This window comes from Hippocampus comes, unplaced genomic scaffold (assembly GCF_001891065.2).
Source record: "Hippocampus comes isolate QL1 unplaced genomic scaffold, H_comes_QL1_v1.1 scaffold37, whole genome shotgun sequence".
Lineage (NCBI taxonomy): Eukaryota > Metazoa > Chordata > Actinopteri > Syngnathiformes > Syngnathidae > Hippocampus > Hippocampus comes.
In genome coordinates, this window is record NW_017805535.1 from 1,801,266 (window position 1) to 1,821,062 (window position 19,797).

Below are 19,797 nucleotides of genomic sequence, written 5' to 3' on the forward strand. Positions count from 1 at the left end.
TGTTTCCTCCCACATTCCAAAAACATGCACGGCAGGCTGATTGAACACTCTAAATCAGGGGAACCAGCCCCCAAGGATTTCGATCAGGCCCGCAGTATCATTTTTAAGTGAAAAAATGCATAAAAGACTCGGAATGAATATTTTTAATAAGGTGCAATTCGTGAACTTACCGCTAGGGGACGCACTGTTTTGATCAGAGTAGAAGATAAAATTGTTTTGATCAGAGAAGGAGACAACCGCAGTCTCTGTCACTGAGACAGACCCAACACAGCAGACGCTAACAAGGACATGTGAATACTTTAGTCTTTACACATTTAATAGTGCTCTCTTTAGTTTGTAAGGTGTAGGCAGGGATTAAATTTTGATTTTATATGCACATGTGTAAATGGTTTAAAAATTGCTCTCTTAATAAATCTCGTTTAATCTTAAAATGCATTACTACATTTTTCAATACCAATTACTTGTTAAAGTTTTGTGCCTTTGTACAATTAGTGGGATCAGTTGCAATGCATATATGTGAATGATAAAAGTAAATTGCACATTTGTCTAAGGAAATCTAAGGTGCTTCATGAAATCTTTTGTAAAAGATATGTTCATTAAATTTCAACATTTTCCTAATGTTTTTGTGCTTCTTTAGATCAAAAGAAAGTGAAGACATATTATTTTGGTTATTTATAGCAGAGTATGGTAGAATTTTTAATGGTCCGGCCCACTTGACATCTACCGAGGCCGTATGTGGCCCACAATGTGAAATGAGTTTGCCACCCCTGTTCTAAATTGTCCTGAGATGTGGGTGTGAGCGTGGATGGTTGTTTGTCTGTGTGTACCCTGCGATTGGCTGGCAACTGGTTCAGGGTGTCCCCCGCCTACTGCCCGAAGATGGCTGGGATAGGCTCCAGCACGCCCCGCGACCCTTGTGAGGATTAAGTAGATCAGAAACTGGATGGATGGATGGATGGAGTTCTCTTGGGCCCAAGCAAGCTCGAAAATGACAGCTTGCATGTTTTCATGATGTACAGAGGACAAGGGCAGATCAGAAACTGGATGGATGGATGGATGGAGTTCTCTTGGGCCCAAGCAAGCTCGAAAATGACAGCTTGCATGTTTTCATGATGTACAGAGGACAAGGGCAATAAAATGAAATAGTAATAGAAATAGTGAAACACGTAAACATCAACATAATTAAATGCAAATCCAAATAAATATTAAAACCAATACCTTTGATGTAAATAAATATGGACATGATTCAATACTTCAGGACGTATTTAATTACTGTGTTAATTTATTTCATTTTTCAGCCAGCCTTGCCTCAAATTGTGCATCCCTCACGACAAGTAGAAATGAGAGAGCAATAGCGCTATCTATTGGTAAAATTACTGCACTATTGCATAGGAGACTATTGGCAACTGCCCGTTCTCGCTTAACTCCTCCAACACAGTGGTGCTTTTGAAACGTGTCAAATTTGTCCCATGACCACACCCGTAAATCAAAATACTCGGATTTCAAACCATCTTTCCCCACTGAAATGAATGGAAATGCATTCATCTGTTCCAGACGGCCCGACACACACAAAAGAGGAACAATAACACTCCATATCATGAGGAAAATGACAGGAAAATTTAGTGTTTGGATTAAAAATTGTTGAGGTAAAGTAATCCATGACATTATTGGAGTTTTTAAAGATTTATTTACGAAAATAAAGATAACAAATATAGTCTGCTGAAAGAATTGTACTGTATCTTTAGGAGTTAAAAAATAGAGTCTAATACACATAGTCAATCTAAAGTTGCTCAGTAAATATTTTACAATGTATACACAAAATATTGAACTAAATATAAAAAGTCATATACAAAACACTGTACAGAAATAGAGATTAGACGCTGATCGAATGCAGGCAATTCACAAAACCACCAAAAAAAGTACTTGTGGTTTTCACCTTTCATCATCCCGTCAAACTGACACTCAAAGGCAACTGTAGTGCAAAGAATGCATCTTTTTCAATCATGTTCTTATGAAACCGTGATTTCTTCACTCTCTGACTCTGATTGTTTACTGGACTCTGACGGAGAGGAGCGATGGTGGTGATGATGATGACGGTGATGATGATGACGATGGGGCAGATGTGACTCCTGGCTCTCCAACTGTGCCTGACTAGTAGCCGCAGTCCTCTCCAGCCCACTGTGGCAGTAGGTGCTGCCCACATCTGTGAGGTCTGGGTGAGGGTTGGTTTTGGTGGGAAGGGTCTGCTGACGGCAACCCCCTGTCGACAGGAGCTCCCTTTCTTTTGAGTTCCTCCATTTCATCCTCCGGTTCTGAAACCAGATCTTCACCTATGGGGACAAACAAGCAAAAAGCCAGGTTGGTTGTTGAATCTGGCAGGCGCCATCGGTGGCCAAGGCAACGTCAACTAGTGCTGTTTTTGGTGGCCTGTTTAAATTTTAGTCTACTCTTTGTGTCAAGCTGTCATTTTAAGTTTTATTACTTTTAATCAATGTCATACTCTTTTTAGCAAAGTCAAATTTTACTCAACTAAAAGTCTGAGCCTTTTAATTGTATTCTTATTCTAGTCAAAAATTATAGTCAAAATTGTCCACGATTGTTTTAGATACGTTTTAGTCAAATTTGTCTATTTTTAGTACTTAACCCTGTCAATATTGTGGAAGTCCCTGATAGTATTGACGAAAGCAACATTGTCCTTTCGCCAAAACCTATTATTACCTGACAGACTCAAGAATACTTCCATTTCAGACACGGAAGACCCTCTGATTTGAATTAGTGAATTCAACAACGTATTTATTTTACAAACCAAGTATAGTATGTAAGAAGTAAACACACATCGATGTATCAACTATCTGAAACGCTTATCCTCACAAGGCGTGCTTGAAGCCTATCCCAGCTGTGTTTGGGCAGTAAGACGGGGACACCCTGAACCGGTTGCCAGCCAATCGCAGGGATCACAGAGACGAACTACCATTCGCGCTCACACTCACATTTTGGAACAATTTACAGTGGTCAATTAACCTACTGTGCACGTTATGGAATGTGGGAGGAAACCGGAGTACCAAGAGAAAACTCTACACAGGAAGGCCGGCGCCGGAATCGAACCCTGCACTTCTGCACTATCAGGCAGACGTGCTAACCAGTGCTAACCAGCGTGCCGCCCAACACATCCATTTAAATAAAATAGCATCACAATGCCACAAAAAAAAAAAATTACATTTTTTTTTCCTTGCTTCCTTCTGCCTCAAAGTTACGAGTTAAGCATTGATGTAAACTTGAGGTTACGTGACCAACTATGGCTCCTCGCCCAATAAAACAACATCCAATTATGTTTAGTTGCAGATCCAGGCACAATTAATAAACAGATGGTATAAAAAAAATCTTCGTCTGAAGTGAGAAATTACCTTATTTTATCGCCTGTTCTCATACCCGATAAAGAAAAAAAAAATCTACGTGAGTTAATTTTGGAATATTTTCATCAGTGGAGCAAATCTGCATGTAAGGAGGTTCGAGGATGTGTAAACAAGAAATATTACTATTAATCATAAGCACAGAGTAGCCTTTGCCACTATATGCACCTGTGAGTCTTTGAGTCCCAGTTTACTGGCCAACTTCTTCCTGTCTGGTTTGCTGATGTATTTCTGCTTCTGGAAAGTTCTCTCCAGGGCCTTTCTCTGGAGGTCTGAGAAGACGGCTCGTCGCAGCATGCCCCTTCGAGGCTTGCCTCTGGGGACAAGGGGCCAAGAAAAGGTTCCTGGGACGGGGACCACAGAGGAGGAGGAAGCTGAAGCCACAAAAATGCAACGTGTGGTAAGAATTTGAGATAAAGCACAGCAACAATGGTAAATTCATGGTACATATGCGTGTGAAGAGGCGGATGCCCAGAGTGATGATTTAACACTCTGTGAAAGCTCATAAAACATCCCCCAAATTTTAAGAATATTTAGACTGATCCAAATGAATTCAACTCACAACGACTTTCATGATGACTAATTCTGCTGATCATTTTTCTATTCGCCCAAGAAGTTATGCGTTTGCTTTGGTTTATTGTTTGCTAATGTGCAAGTGCAACAATGTCAATCCAACGCTGACAACTTTAGAAAAATAATAACATTATTTTATATATTTTAGAAACCATGTGAAACTCAACTCAGAAGCCAGGAGGTCATCATCTGGATCCAACCCAGATTGATCATTTTGGAGCCGTTTCAGAGGAAAACATCGTCTCTCCATAAATGTTCTGTACTGAGTTATTATGACTCGAGAGCAGTGACTCTTAGCGTGTTATTCAGAGGAGAAACAGTGAAGGACTGAGAAGTAGGAAATTGACGAGAGGTGATTGCAATATAACGAGATGTAGAACACAATTCGGTCAAATGGTTACCTCTGTAAGAGGAACGTAATCCTGGAATAAGTTGCCAATACACATTAGAGAATGTGATAACGCTCCACTTTTCAAAAAAAAAAAAAAAAAAAATTAAACATGCAGCCATTAAATATAATTTCCAGACTTTCCAGTGGGCTTCTGGTCAGCAAATGTGTAGCTGTAAGTGATTTGTCTGTCCTGGTCTTTTTTTGTCTTGTGAGTACTGCAAAGGTTTGTATTGTCTCTTTTATGATGTCTTACCTATTTGGTTCTTATTTCTGTCGTTGTGGTCTTAAAGTTTGATGTGTCTCACTGTGCTATTTTAGAAACCTGCCGTGGGACTGCGTCTGAAAACCAGCATTTATGCTGAGTCCGGCGCGTTTACACTGTTTATTCTTGTGTTGATTAATGTGCACCGTCTCAATGAAACAACTAACTAACTAAACAAATAAATATATAAATACAATGAGGACCACAACTGCACTTGGGCTCTTGCAGATACCAGGTGAAGGAATAACTTAAAAAAAAAAAAAAAACATGAATTACAATAAAACATGAAACTGAGGCTTGTAGCTACGCATGGAGCTGGTTCAAACCGTTTTTTCAATCCAGTACAGTATTATTTATTTATTTATTTTTAGCTTTTCAACCCCAGTAAATGTTCAAGTACAGTCCAGTTGTACTTTCCTTTCAGGTACATTCATACATTTGCATTTACTCTTATGTTCGAGAGGAGGGGTGTCAAACTCATTTTTGTTGTGGGCCACATTGTCGTTACGGTTTCACCTCGGAAGGCCGTTATGACTGTGAATTTTGGAAAACTATATAAATGTTGAAACACCTCCACATACTACATACACAACAAATTTCTTCATTGTGAGACAAATACTGTAAAGGTTTTCTTATCTTATCTTATCTTAACAACAAATTGATGGAAGACTTGTTTTGAAAGCAGAAGTCAAGAATAATGGCTTGTTCAAACACTGTTTTTATAGATTGGATATGACAGTTTGACATTTTGGTTCAGACTTTAGCAAGCATCATGGAAGTTGACATCTTTGATTTGGTTTCACGGGCCGCATAAAATGATATGGCGGGCCAGATCTGGCCCCCCGGACCTTGACTTTGAGACGTGTTCTAGAGGTTACATCACAGCCCCATTAACATACAGTAACCCCCCCTCCCCCCCCCACACACACCTTTTACCAGTTATCTTGGATCCAACAACTGAAGTACAAAACACAAATGTTTTCCATCAAAATCCCTTTTCAAACTATGATCGTTTTTGTTTTTCCCTTGGTTGCCTCTGCGGTTGTTGGAGCAGTCGTCCCGCTGTCAGTAGTTAGGAGCAAGTCGGGACTTTCATCGTCTTGACTCTGCCTCGAATAGAATTGCCCTCCCTGAAATGTGATGTTTAAAAGTCCAATTTGTCAAGTGGCGCAAACAGAGCCAATGCTAATGAGACCGGCTCTCCAAAGCTTGGCTCACACTACCTCTAATGAAGCATGAAGGAGGATTGTATGGGCTGCAAATGCATAGAGAAAGCTGATTGTGTTTCAAAGAATTGAGTGGAGAAGGCTGTCGACATGCCAGTATATTACAGGCCCATTAAAGGCAGGTCAGTATAATGTGCTACTGTTAAAAGGCTTGAGCTGTTGGGATCTTCGAGATGTTGCCAGTTATGTACTCGCCTTGGTGAGCTAATGCAGATGTCAAATGCTTCGTGTCTCGGCAGGGTCCTCCAATAAATTGGAACATTTCTTTTGAGGGGAAATGAGGATACGTACAGTGATGCCGAAGCACACAGCATATCTGTAGAAGTAGCGGTGTGACACATACTGTAGCCATAGAATAAAATCTACAAAGTGGATGTGTGTGCGGGTGGGTGGGTGGAATGTCGTGGCTCCTATTGGTCACGGTATTGGAAGTTTTGTGAGCAGGCAGAAGAGCATGGTGGGAAAACGACAGCGCGTGAAGAGGCGCTGAGTTCCTGAGCTGGGAAGATACCCGCCTCACATTTAAACCATGACAAACGGCGCTAATATATATGGAGCGTGACAAACCAGACTAATTTGTAGATAACAACAACTGGTGCTAATGTCAGCAGTCAGATTGTCCCCTAAATAGGTCTTCAAATTGGCGGAGCTGATTCCGTGCTGTCCGGGTGTATTCCCATGCGAAAGGGTTGACAAGGTCTTGGTAAATGAGAACTTGTAATTGACGCTACTTTATAAAATGTGTAATTTTTTAATTTTTTGGCTTCTCAAACTATGAGTTGTAACTCACAAAGTTCAGAAAATTGAATGAGAATTGCACATTAATTTATTAAGCAAGGTGCACACATTAATCTGCTGCAGTGCAAGATTCCGCTAAAGACAATAATACTAATTTGACTCTTTTAGAGTTGCACGAATAAAAATGTTTGATTTTAGGAGCTGTAGTTTGGTTTAAATCTGCCTCGCATCATGCAAAGCGTAGTTTCTAATATTTGGTTTCCTCATTTATCAAGCTACATGAGAGGGCAAGAATATTCGCCACACCTCACGATGATACGGTGGAATCCACTGCTAAAGAGAGATAAAATAATGAACATACAGTATATTGTTGTTTTCGGAGCTCTGGGGCTTAACACCTCTTCAAGTGCTGTCGTTTAGATTGTCAATCACGTGTACTAATTCACTTCCATAAAACCCTGGTCACTATTCGTGAGGAAGTGTTTACAGTGATCGCTTCATTTAAAATGTAGATGGTCTTCTGGAGTTCCAGTTTCTGGCACAGCTACTCATTGCCCAAGTTCTATTTCATAAGATGTATTGTCATGTGAGAACTGGGACATTGGATGAATCGAGCGTTAAAAAAATTCAATGTAATGATACAAAGTACAGCAATAAATTAATGTCATGATCATTCGGTTCTTGTCTGCTTGTGTCAATTTGTAAGCCTGGGAAAAGACTCTCTCACCTGTGAAATACGAAGCTCTGATGAAAGGATGAAGACCTGTATCCAAGAATGGTAGCGGGAAGGATTTTGTCTGCAAACTGTGGACCGGAGGAGAAGAGCAACCTGGAAAACATAACAGAGACATCTGAGTTATGCTGTCTTATGGTTTCCCTCTGAGGGTCGGTTATGATTGTGAAGCCAATATAAAGCCATGGAAAAAAATATTAGGAGAGAAAATTATGTTTTTTTTCAATTTCTTGTTCCTTTTAATGTCTGGTGCCACTAAAAGTTCATCAAGTGATGAAGTGACACAAAAGAAAACACGGAATGCCCAAACACAGTTTTTGGCAGGACAATGCCGTCGCTTTTGATGTAGGAACTTGTAAAGAGTTTTTGTTATCGTTCGGAAATCCTTTGGAAAATCTCGAGTAGCTCTTAAATTCAACTCTTATGAGCTGTTTTCGTTGTCATTAATATACGGTCCAATCAAATGTACCTTTAGTTTGTACGAGTCATTTAAAATGAACGAGAAAGTGAAGGGACAAGGGTGGTTTCATTGCCCCCTCATATAAATCACATTATTATTTTCTTACCGGTTTTCATTAAAATCACTGTTACATAATAGCCCTGAAATTGTTTTCATATTTCCAAATAAATAGATGGATACGCATTTGTTAATATTGCTCGAAATAAACCTCTTGTCAACATTAATTTGAGGATGAGCTGCATCCATATATTTTTGGGGAGGTTAAAAAAAGTTTTGAGTTTGACATCAGTTGCATGAATAGAATTGATCACGACACGCTGTTCATTTTATGTAATATGATTCGTGGGACTTCTGACCCCTAATTATGAATTGGTGTTAATGAAACCGAATGATGTATTTTTACTTGAACGCAACATGCTCGGGTAGTCAAATTGGATTTTGATCTGGTCATAAATATCTCATTTTAGAAATAAATATATCCAACTGTGGTAGTATTAAAACATTTTAGATATATGTTGACACAGTATACAACAAATTAATGTATTATTCCATCTCACAAAATATATACAGTATAATCATGAATAGATCCAGTCCGATACGACAATTCAATATCCATCAGTCGAGTTTCTCACCACTCCTGGTTGACGGTGCCAGGATGGCACTGACGCCGAACTTGAGACAGTTCGAAGTCGGACACGCGGACTGTGCGGGGCCGCCGCTGTGGTTCGGCTGCCCGGTGCACTGAAAGACAGAGCGGGCGGTGCTCGGTCCCAGCGCCCGGGGTGAGGCACCCTGTCCCGGACTCAGCGAGAGGACGTCCCCGGGGTTTGCGGCCGAGAACGTCCGCTGGAGGTAGCTATACGCCGGTTGGCTGATTCGGAGGAGATCTTCCACGCGGTAGCCCGAGGGCGGTGACCGAGGCAAAGGGGAGGTCAGGGCGGCGGGGGGACGCAGCATGTCCGGGTACAGAGGATGCGGCAAAGCGCTGCACGGAAACATCATGGCTGGCCCCTGCTGGCAACAAGCTTGCTCACTCTTGTCTCGAATGCGGCCAAAATCACAAGTCGTCGTCACCTGGGTTCTTACTTGCGGCAACGTATTGGGTGGCGATTTGGGAGCAACTTTTATAGAAGCGACTTTGGATGGCAAATTCATCGCCCAGCCCTTCATCTGAGTGGATGAGGCCGCTAGAAAGTCCATCACCGGGGATTGGTCAACGCGCCGCTGCTCATGGCCTGATTGGACTTGAGACGAGCTAGTAGGGGATGCCCCCCACTTTTCTTTTCTTTTCTTTTCTTTTTTTGCCCCTTCTCCTTCAAACTTTATGGACTCCAACAATAGTTAACCCAGGATTGTGTGTGCGTGTGTGTGTGTGTGTGTGTGTGTGTGTGTGTGTGAGTGTTTGTACGTGTCTGTGTGTGTGTGTGTGTGTGTGTGTGTGTGTGTGTGTGTGTGTGTGCGCGCGCTTGTACGTGTCTGTGTGTGTATGTGTGTGCGTGTACTTGTTTGTGTGTGTGCGTGCGTACGAGTGTATAGGTGTGCGTGTACGCGTGTGCGTGTCTGTGTGTGGGCTATTCGTATTGTACGGTCATTCCAGAAATAGGGGGCAATTTTGGAACATATATATATATATATATATATATATATATATATATATATTCTGAGCATAATTACCACAATTGAAATATTGTTTTATCTGTTATATTTGAAGATGGTGAAGAGGGAGGGACAAGAGAAGACAACATTTTATGCAGTGCCCAACAGCAATCTGAGATTTTAAATAATAATAAGGAGTCATGTTTACTCCAGGTACAGTTACATTTTGACTCAGGACAACTATAATTTGTACAAGTGCAATGATAATTTCAATGATGGAATGAGTCAGATTGACAGACAGGAAGTCAATTTAAATCTAATCTTTTCATGAGTATGTGATTACCAACACGTTTGAGGTGTAAGAGGTAATAGGTGAACAAAAGAGCTTTTCCAAAGAGTTGATGTGGCACCCGAGGCATGAGTCCCAGGGGGCCTGTGACAAGATGCGTGACTAATGTTATTTCACTCCGTCTATCATCCTTAAATGTCACCATTTAAGAAAAAGGAACTCTCAATCAGTGCAAATTCTTCATTTATGCTTTTGACTGATTTATACTATTCATGCATCCATCTATTTCCCGATCTGGTTTGTCCTCACAAGGGTCACGGGGGGCACCAGAGCCTATCCCAGCTGTCTTCGGACAGTAGGCGGGGTACACCCTGAACCGGTTGCCAGCCAATCGCAGGACACACAACAACAGGGACAAACAACCATTCACACTCACAATCACATCGCGGGACAATTTTGAGTGTTCTATTAACTCGCCATGCATGTTTTTGGAATGTGGGAGGAAACTGGAGTACCCGGAGAAAACTCCACACGGGAAGGCTGGATCCGGAATCGAACCCCGCACCTTTACTCTGTGAGGTAGACGTGCTCATTAGTCATCACCGTGCCGCCTTCTGTTCATGCATGCCTCCCAAAATGTATTTATCTTCTATTTCTACAAAAACGACTAAAACATCCTCCATATTATTTCTGCAATGGCTATTAATAATTGTATTATAATTTACAAGATCAAACTACACATTGATTTACAGTATGTTCATTTAACATGTACCCAGGGTTTGGGTGTTACTGGTGTAACAATAATAAATATGCATTTTAAAAATGTATACAAATGTCATACTTAAGCATTACAGTGCACAGCGTTCCTGTGGCCTTTAATTTTTTTAGACAGATCAATTCATGATGTATTATGCAGTGAAAAGCATGTGCAGCATTGTACAGTATTTGCAAATTTGTGAATTTTTCAAAAATTCAGTTTTTTAAAAAACTGTAACCCAGGAAACAATACAGCATTTGCTGTTTATAGAATAAAACATCCTGTGTGGAGTTGGCACGTTCTCCCCGTGCCTGCGAGAGTTTTCTCCGGGTACTCCAGTTCCCTCTCACATTCCAAAAACATGCACTCTAAATTGTCCTTGGGTATGATTGAGTGCACGGATGGTTGTTTGTCTTTGTATGCCCTGTGATTGGCTTGCAACCAGTTCAGGGTGTCCCCCCACCTGCCTGACGACAGCTGGGATGGGCTCCAGCACCCTCCGCGACCCTTGTGAGGATAAAGCGCATCAGAAAATGGATGGATGAATATTTAAAAGACAGTCAAAAAGATAATTTATCATGAAAATAGCTCGTAGTGAAATAAATAGAAGCAACAAAACCACTTAGAAGCATGATAACAGCGTTACACTTTATGATATACAGTATAACCTTGACAATAAAAGCACATTACTGCACAGGTTTAGGACACGTTCAAAAAAAAAAAAAGATGTAATGTAAGTTCTACACACGACTCATTATAAGGGCGTTATGATGAAAGGATCCACTCTTCAACAAAAGAAGGCACGCATTAAATGTGCAGCCGATTCGCTGAGCACCTGACCTGCTGGGAAATGCGACACTTTAACCAAAACTTCTTTCAAAGGGAGAGAACAAGAAATTATTATGTTCAAAGCATTTTATTCCTTCACAAAATCCCTCTTTTGTATTGAAGTAGAGCAGATGGTTCTCCGGGAGGGAAAATGGACATCAGCATAACTAATTTCTCCTCCTGGTTCGAAAAACAGAACAGCCTGCTCCTAGATTCTTAACAAACGTAGCAGCTGTTAGTGAATTAAACACCAGTCAACTCATTTTAAAGCTCTTTGCCCGGAGAAGTCCTCCAACATTAAACCTCCCCTATAACTGCCTCAATTGACAACACATGCAAAGAAGGTCACGCAACGGAGGCTGTTTCTGCAGGGATGTAATCGCTGTTTCACACTCGTGCCAACGCATTAACTCTTGATGAACAAATGGATGGAGTGCCAGCTTAACTTGAAGGCGAAATATTTCAGGAGGCAACAAAGTGTTGTCGTATACGTTTCTTCCAATTATACATGTAAACGTTTCCTAAATTAACACCTCCACAAAGCCAAGTTGTTTTCGCAACATTCGTGAATGAGACGGGTATTTTTCACCACATGACAAATCCTACGTCATCGCATCGCTCTCAGACGGTGACATCAGTTTGTTTTGTTTGACATCATACAACGTCAATGCGACAGCCTATCAAACTGTTGCAACAGCAAAAACTATAAGTAATTCATAAACAATTAAATAAATAAATAACTTGGCTGGATAGAATTACCTCAAAACAAAGTAATTTGGATGGAGAAACGGGTACGGCATGCAATAAATTTCTTTAATTGATCCCACACTGAATTATTATTTATCGGTGACTGTTACGCTGTACATTAAATGCTCACGACTCGTCTCGGGAATTTGCAAAATCTCCACTACTGATCAATTAGGGTTTTCTGAGTATGTGTGTGTATGTGCGTGCGTGCGCACACACACACACACACACACACACACACACACACACACACACACATAGAAACACACACACACACCAATGATCTTAATCAGTAGAAAAAAAATGATCAAAGATGTTTTCCCTTTGCATACTTTTTCTTTACTCTCTCTCTCTCTCTCTCTCTCTCTCTCTCTCTCTCTCTCTCTCTCTCTCTCTCTCTCTCCCCCCCAGAGTGTCTCTTTTGCTTAGCGAGTGTGAGAGAGAGGCAGACAGAGATGGAATCCTCCTCAGCGCACCTGTTCTCTCAATGTAATACGCACTGAAAAAGAAAACCATGGAAAGTCAATGCCTTTGTCTTTGACATTGTGATTGAACATATCGAGTTGATTTAGTTCAAAAGACTTGTTTTATTGATTTTCAGGATATGCGTTTTTCGGGGTATAAGTGTTTTTTGTCATCAAACCCAAAATTTCACCACTGAGTAATTGAAGAACTTGGTGGAAGGGTGAATGGCGGTCTCAAAGTACCAATTTCACAGATCTGTGATTTTCTCTAGCCAACTTTGCGGGCCTCAACTTGCCACAGGACTCAAGCAAATCAGTGTCTTCTTCAGCATGCCTCTCACATGGGGCATTTAAAGGGAGTGAGAGGAGCTGCTTTGAGTGGTGGTGAAACAAGTTGGCTGTGTTCACACCCACAACGGCTCAAAACACCCTTTGTAAAATTCGAAACGCTGCAGTGGCTTTTACAGGTCTGTAAAAATACCAAAACTTAGTTTAACCTGCCGCTGTGGAGATTTACACCTTGCACCAGACTTGCACTGGGCATGACAATTAAGTCAAGTCAAATACAACTTTATTGTCAAATGCGCTGTATATGCAACATACAAATTAAGCCACAAAACTTTGGATTCGTTGATGAATTGTGTGCCACACTCAAGCATGGCACGCTTCCTTGGACTCAGCATAGTTTGGAACATCTGACCAGAACAGGCCCCGCTATTTAATAACGAGGTGAGCAATGTGCTCTTCGAAAGTAGCCCCGATGCACCCAAATATAGACGCCAACCGCTGAATGCAAAAGAAGGACAGCACCCTGTTGCTCGCAAATCAATTGTCGAGAGAACAAAGGTGTGGAGACGTTTTTGGATCCAAGATCATTTTGATGAAACCAGGAAAAAGACAATAGCAACATGGTAGGATCGAAATAAGAGACGCAACATGTTTCCTTTCATCTATCTGTCTGACAAATGTAAACTAGCTTTGCGAACTCAAACTGGCTAGATAAACTCGTCAGTTAGCTTACTAATAACTGGTCAAATACTTCATGTCGGTTCTGCATTTAACTGAAAAGTCAATAAAGCAATAGATTAGACACCACGAAAACTGTAATCTTGAAACTATAATGTACCATGAAAACAGCGGCCGTTATTCAAGCATAGATATCGATACGTAGAGTCCACACATCGGATACTTTTCTGGTCGTCGCCGCCATATTTGATGTGTCAGCGCCCCCGTAAATTAATGCACGCCAACTTCTCTCAACTACAAAAAGTGACAACCTATAAAATGCATTCAGTTATTGTCTTTCATTCGCCCATTTACACACATTAATTAATTAATTGGGTCACAGAGTAGCACCAAAAACCTGCATAATGTTTTAAGTCTGATGATTATACATGTTTACACCCACATTCAGCAAATTTAATGTAGGTTGAAAACCATTAATAAATGATTGTATTCTATTTTTTCCAGCTTTGTCGGAATCAGGGTTTGTAATTACCGTATAAGCGAACAATTCGTCAGTGTTGGTCCAACAAGAGACATCTGGTTTGTTGGTGCAGACATTGCACATTAGAAGGGCAATAAGCAAATCCACAAGTCGATGCTGACTAAGAACAAAATGAACTTGGGTGCCACCATAACAGCAGTTTTCTCAGAACTGGGAAACATGTCAACCTTAAAATACATGAGAGGCACAACGAATCATGGACAAAAACAACAACAACAAAAAAAAACGCATATCGTTTTTTTTCTGTAGGACTATTTACAGAGAACCCTAGTACGGTAAGCAACTGGCTTTCATACTCAGTGCTTCAATAATTCAGTCCCTTGATGTCTCAGACTGTTCACTGTGAAATGCTCATTGGCCAACCCCATGAATTTTCAGCAGTGTTAGAGTGTGAGAACGTCCCTCGCCGGAATTCATTCGTGCCACAAAAGTGAAAGAACACCGAAGCAATTAGACTGCGTTGGAGACAAATATGAGAAGTAACATGCCTCTCAGTCCCCAACATTGGGGGTACTTGTGACGCATAGCATGCTCATTAGTTACAGATTGGTCATGGGAGCTAAAAGCATCACATCGCTGTTCCACAATCTTTGCCGTTGTAAAGAGCAGCCATTCTTCAATTCAAAGGCTATTCTGCTCTAATCTCATTGGGGTCTCATAATGTTCTACGGCCTTTTATTGATGGTCTTAAAAGCACCTGGCAGGTTGTTTAGAGGGGAGCTTGTAAATGTCTGTGGTTAAAATGGGCCCTGGGGTTCAAACACAAGGCATCCACTGCACACAGGCAGAAGGAGGGGCACCGATTTGCTTGTCAAGTTCGGTTTGTGTTTTGCTTTTTCAACAGAATGGGGATAGTGACACACTTCTCGCACCAACCTGTTGCTTGAGGTCTCTCACTCACATTGTCTTTTTGCTTTTGGAAAACTACACTCCATGCTTTGCACAACTGGTCAGCACACTTGCTGAAATATGCGAAAGGTTTTTTTTTTTTTTCTAATTTTAGAAAGCATTTTTTCTCTCTACCATTCTACAGTGGCATCATAATAAAGATGAAGCAAATAACACGTGTGAGGCTCTATATTCATGCCCAGTCTCACGTGAAGTGCAGGCCTGAGTGGGTTTTGATATTTTCGCAGATGTACGCAGTTAATAACAGGCATTTTGCGCCATTGTGGGTGTGAACAAAGCTGACTTGATTTATTGCCAACTGTAGCTCCTTCTCTCATTCCCTTTAAAATGGTTGCATGAGAGGCGCAGTCCTTGACATAGTGGAAGAAGAAAATGATTTGCTGGAGTCAACGCAGGTGGTTGAAGCGTACAAAGTACGCTTAGAAGGCAATGCAAGCAGACCTCCACAGGGGACTGATGTAAACTTGGCCAAGAAGACCACGCATCTGTGAAGTGGGCACTTGGAGTCCGCTGTCCCATCCCATTGTTCATGTCCGCATCCATGGCTGTCGTGGGTAGATGGCTGATTTTTAAAAATAAAATAAAGATGATGATAATAATAATAATAATGCATTCAATGGATACATTTCTTCAGTGATTCTGAGGTTTTGATGCACGTCATTGTCATATTTCTGAAAGAAATGCAATCACATCCAATGCGCATGTCCACGGAGTGTAGAATATGTCGGCCTGCGCCTCGATCAAATTTTGCAAACTCATCTTACATTACGGGGTGGCACGGTGTGGACCACTGGTTAGCACGTCCACCTCACATTGTGGAGGACATGGGTTCAATTCCGGGCCATGGCCTTCCTGTGTGGAGTTTGCATCTTCCCCCGGGCCTGCGTGGGTTTTCTCTGAATCCTCCGGTTTCCTCCCACATTCCAAAAACATGCATGGCAGATTCATGGAACACTCAAAATTGTCCCTAGGTGTGAGTATGAGTGCGGATGGGTGTTTGTATCTGTGTGCCCTGCGATTGGCTAGCAACCGGTTCAGAGTGTCCCCCGCCGACTGCCCGAAGACAGCTTGGATAGGCTCCAGCGACCATCGTAAAAACAAGTGGATTAGAAAGTGGATGGATGGGTAGATGGGTGTTACATTACCTCATCATGGTTGCAGCAGGAGCAAAGTTTAGTTTATTTTCAGTCCCCAAATTGTCAAGTGCGCCGGACTCATGTCAAAGGACACACCTTTGGAATGCTTGAATGTCCACCATGGTGCAGTGGTCTGCCGAATTCCCAAATAAGCAAAAGGAGGCTTGTGGACTCGGCATGAAAAATAGTGGGGTCATTTGACATCTTGCAGGAGAACCGTTTAATATATTTTGGCCTTCAATGACCAACGACCAGTCAAATGTTCTTAAAAATGCATGGATGATAGATAACAGTGATATTTTACCTCGAAGAAATGGTGAATTGAACAACTTTAAAAAAATGTATTTACCAGTACCAAAGTTCAAATGTATATTGTAAGATAAGATAAGAATGCCTTTATTTGTCTCACAATGGAGAAATTCCCATATTATATTTGCTGTACTGTATATAGAAAGGTACATCCTAATCACGAAAACTTAATTTATTTCTGTAGTTCAATACAAAAAAGAAACTTATAATATAGATTTATTAACCATGTAGGGATTTACCTTTCAGAATATTTCCTAGCATATTTCTGCATTTAAAATCATTTTTATTGTTTCTTATTTAGTCTTCAAATTTCTTGAGATGGTGAATTTGGGTGTCTTTTATTGTTCCAAGATTATCATATATATAAAATAATTCTGTCTGCAGTTAGTGTACTTTTTTCGAATGAACTACTGAAACGATAAAGTCATATATTCTCCACCCACAAATGAAGAAACAGTACTAGAAACTAATGAGCAGCCACATATCCACGAAGAAACCCTGGGAGCAGTCAGCGCCACACAACACAGAACAGATTTTGGTCTCAGAGCGTAACTGGATTTCTAAACACAGACGTTTCCTTTCTCCTTCCTTTATTAAATTTTTTTTGTATATATATTTATATCAGTGGCCATTCATTTTGACGGCAGCATAGTCCTTTTGATTACTTGAGAGGGAACTTTCTTTCACTGTTAGAGTTTGAGTGAGCCAGGGGAAGCAAATAGTCCCGTCCCAAAAGGCCTTTATTCGGCTGAGTTGAGCTTAGAGTGGAGGGCAGGGACTCCGAGCCAGCCGAGGTGAAGAGACAGAAAGGTTAGCAAGAGGCTTGACGCTGAATGGAAAACGCAGTCTAATTTCTGAGGCTGAATACAAGGACGCCAGTGCAGCTCTGCATGACTACCAGGTATTGAAGCGGACCACGCCACATAATTGGATTGAACGCTGGCTATGGTATTTATGTCACTTCTTGTCTTGTCAATCCCATAACAGGCATGGCAACAGCGTGGGGATCTCCCATGGTGACGGAGCTTTGCCTTATTCAAACAGAATGGGGAGAAAAGAGCCAAGCCTCATTTAATTCACGTTTAATTCTCACTCAAAACATTTTAAGGGCTGACGTTATTTGCATAACAGGGAGAAGGGACTCTGCCTTTTCAGTGTCCCTGCGTGCGTGTGTGTGTGTGTGTGTGTGTGTGCGTGCGTGTGCATGTGTGTGGGAGAGAACAGGAACAGTGTTGTAACTGAAAGTGTATAGCAGGCTTATATATGCATATGCCGAGGAACACGCTTTCTCACACGGATCAGCAAACAGAGAGATTCTGTTGCAATACGCTCATGCGTGCTGCTGTTTCGTGACTGACTCACATCTTTGTTGGGAAGGCATTTCAAGTAAGCATTTCCCACTTACTCAAACCAAATCAAACAAAAGGTTTTGTTGATACATATGATACCAAATTAAACACATACAATAGTGGCATTCCTCAACGATTCTGTTTCACAAAATCTGTTCACATGAGAAAGACGCGTAGGAAAAATCATTCCTTATTTTTGTGCCAAGTAACAAACACAGACTTCAATGATCATAGTTTGATGTTTCCAGACAAAAAGGCAACATTCGTCACACAATGAGGAAAAAAAAAGTCGTTAAATTCCAAGAATAATGCCGAGCACAAACCTAAATGCAACCACCTGCGATCAGCAGATGGAACAGCATCTCGTTCAAGTGACCTGCCAAATCAATATTTTGTTGAAAATACCTCTGATTTATAGATAAACCCAATAAAAAAAAATCTATTTTTTTCTTTCCTGGCTTTAATTCTAAGAATAAATACCAAAAGATGATGTTCAGCTGGAGAGTACAGTCATCTTGTGTGCTGCTGTATCTAAGCTGTTTAGTGAGACAAACATGATCAATGTTACGGAAGAATAGGAAGCTATTATTTGATATACGCTACAGACAACAACTTGACACATACGCCAACCTGATGGCTGGAAGATCAGTCAGATTGGCTCAGGCAGATGTTAGGAGTCCACCTCATCAGCAGTGCGGTATCAAAGCCAAACCCCTCCATTTCAACACCGCTTATCCTGAACAGGATCGCGGGGGGTTGCTGGAGCCTATCCCAGCTGACTTTGGCAACGAAAGGCTCACTACTCCCTGAAGTCGTCGGCAGTCAGTCGCAGGGCACATATAGAGACAAATGACCATTCACACTCACATCCACACCGTCACCGAGTGGGAACTGATCCCGCGCTGCCCGCACACAAGTCAGGCGAGTGGCCTACGACACCATCAGGGACGCTGGCTGTATCAAAGCCTCATCACGAAAGTTGAACCATGTCTCATCAACTCTTGTCAGTCTCACAGCATTTTTTTAGAGTGAGTGCCAAACACTGAAGGACTGCAGCTCTATTTTAAGTATGTAAATGATATTTTCCATCTGTAATGGGAATTTCACATATAACAGCGCTAAATGGAAATAACTGTTTGTACGAGTGAATGCTAACTAGTTATTTTGCGGATAAGCAGAGTTGCCTGCAGATGCACTAGTCTGTATTCTGTGTAGCTGCTCAAAATGCTGATTGCGCTGACTTTCACCACCTCCCAACAAGAAAAAATGAGAGTGCAAGACGCGGAGGGGGAGAAGGCTCCCTTGACAGATCTGTGAATGGTGTCCCTCCATGTTTTTTTCTTTTCCTTTTCTTTCTTAAATAATTCTCATCTTTTTTTATAAATAATTTCGTTGTCTTGGGTTCCCTGGACAAGACACATCAAATACTTAGCAAATGGCTGACTAAGACGAGAACACCCAATATGAATTAAATAGAACAACAAGGGGAATTTGGAGCCTATTTTAATCGCACTGCCTGTTTCCTAACCCTTGAAAAGATTTTGGGGGTTTGTTTTGCCTCTAAATATCCGCAACTAACCCTTTCAGGGACAGCGGTTACTCCCATGGACAACTTATGATGTTATCAGGTTACAGGGTGCATGAAAGGGTGAATTTGACATGTAAGTGTCAAAGTCCACATGTTGTGGTTGGCCCATGTTGCACAGAACCTGTCTTTATATGTGCCCCGTGAGTGGCGACCAGTCCAGTGTGCCCTGCTGCTGCCCCAGGTCAGCTGGAATAGGCTCCAGATGACACTAATGAGGAGCACAAAATGGATCGATGCATGTTACCAGTCATCATTTGCTCAGAAGACAATCTCAAGTCGTCAATCATTTAGTTGTATGTTACATAAGCCCTTATCTCACTGAAATGCGAACAATTGCGAGTGTTTTTGAAGGTTCGCTAACAGTTTTTGTGGGGTTTTTTTTTCTTGTTGCAAGAAAAAGTTTTATCAAATTCCCTTGCGACAAGAAAAGTACAAGAAACCGCATGATGACCGTTTGGCAAGCATTTGTGACCTTGAACGGTTTCTGACGAGTCCACAACATTCGCTACCTTCATAAACACTCAC

General features: G+C 41.3%; 1 protein-coding gene across 1 annotated transcript; it reads right to left on the minus strand.

The window, feature by feature from the left end:
- Positions 1–1,799: 1,799 nt before the first annotated feature.
- LOC109520709 (homeobox protein DBX1-B-like) lies at positions 1,800–9,141 on the minus strand. Its single transcript, XM_019878109.1, has 4 exons — positions 8,426–9,141; positions 7,328–7,429; positions 3,579–3,784; positions 1,800–2,330 (listed from the first exon to the last, which is right to left on the minus strand). Exons 1-4 carry the CDS (start codon positions 8,991–8,993, stop codon positions 2,010–2,012), a joined length of 1,197 nt encoding a protein of 398 aa, XP_019733668.1. The 5' UTR covers positions 8,994–9,141; the 3' UTR covers positions 1,800–2,009.
- Positions 9,142–19,797: the final 10,656 nt, after the last annotated feature.

Bases quoted from the DNA above. Each gene is read 5' to 3' on its own strand.
- LOC109520709 (XM_019878109.1), bottom strand. From the start codon at position 8,993: ATGGACTTTCTAGCGGCCTCATCCACTCAGATGAAGGGCTGGGCGATG. The intron at 7,430-8,425 runs GTGAGAAACTCG...TATGTTTTCCAG, and splicing joins GGCACCGTCAACCAGGAGTG to GTTGCTCTTCTCCTCCGGTC. The intron at 2,331-3,578 runs GTGCATATAGTG...TTGTCCCCATAG, and splicing joins TGGGACTCAAAGACTCACAG to GTGAAGATCTGGTTTCAGAA.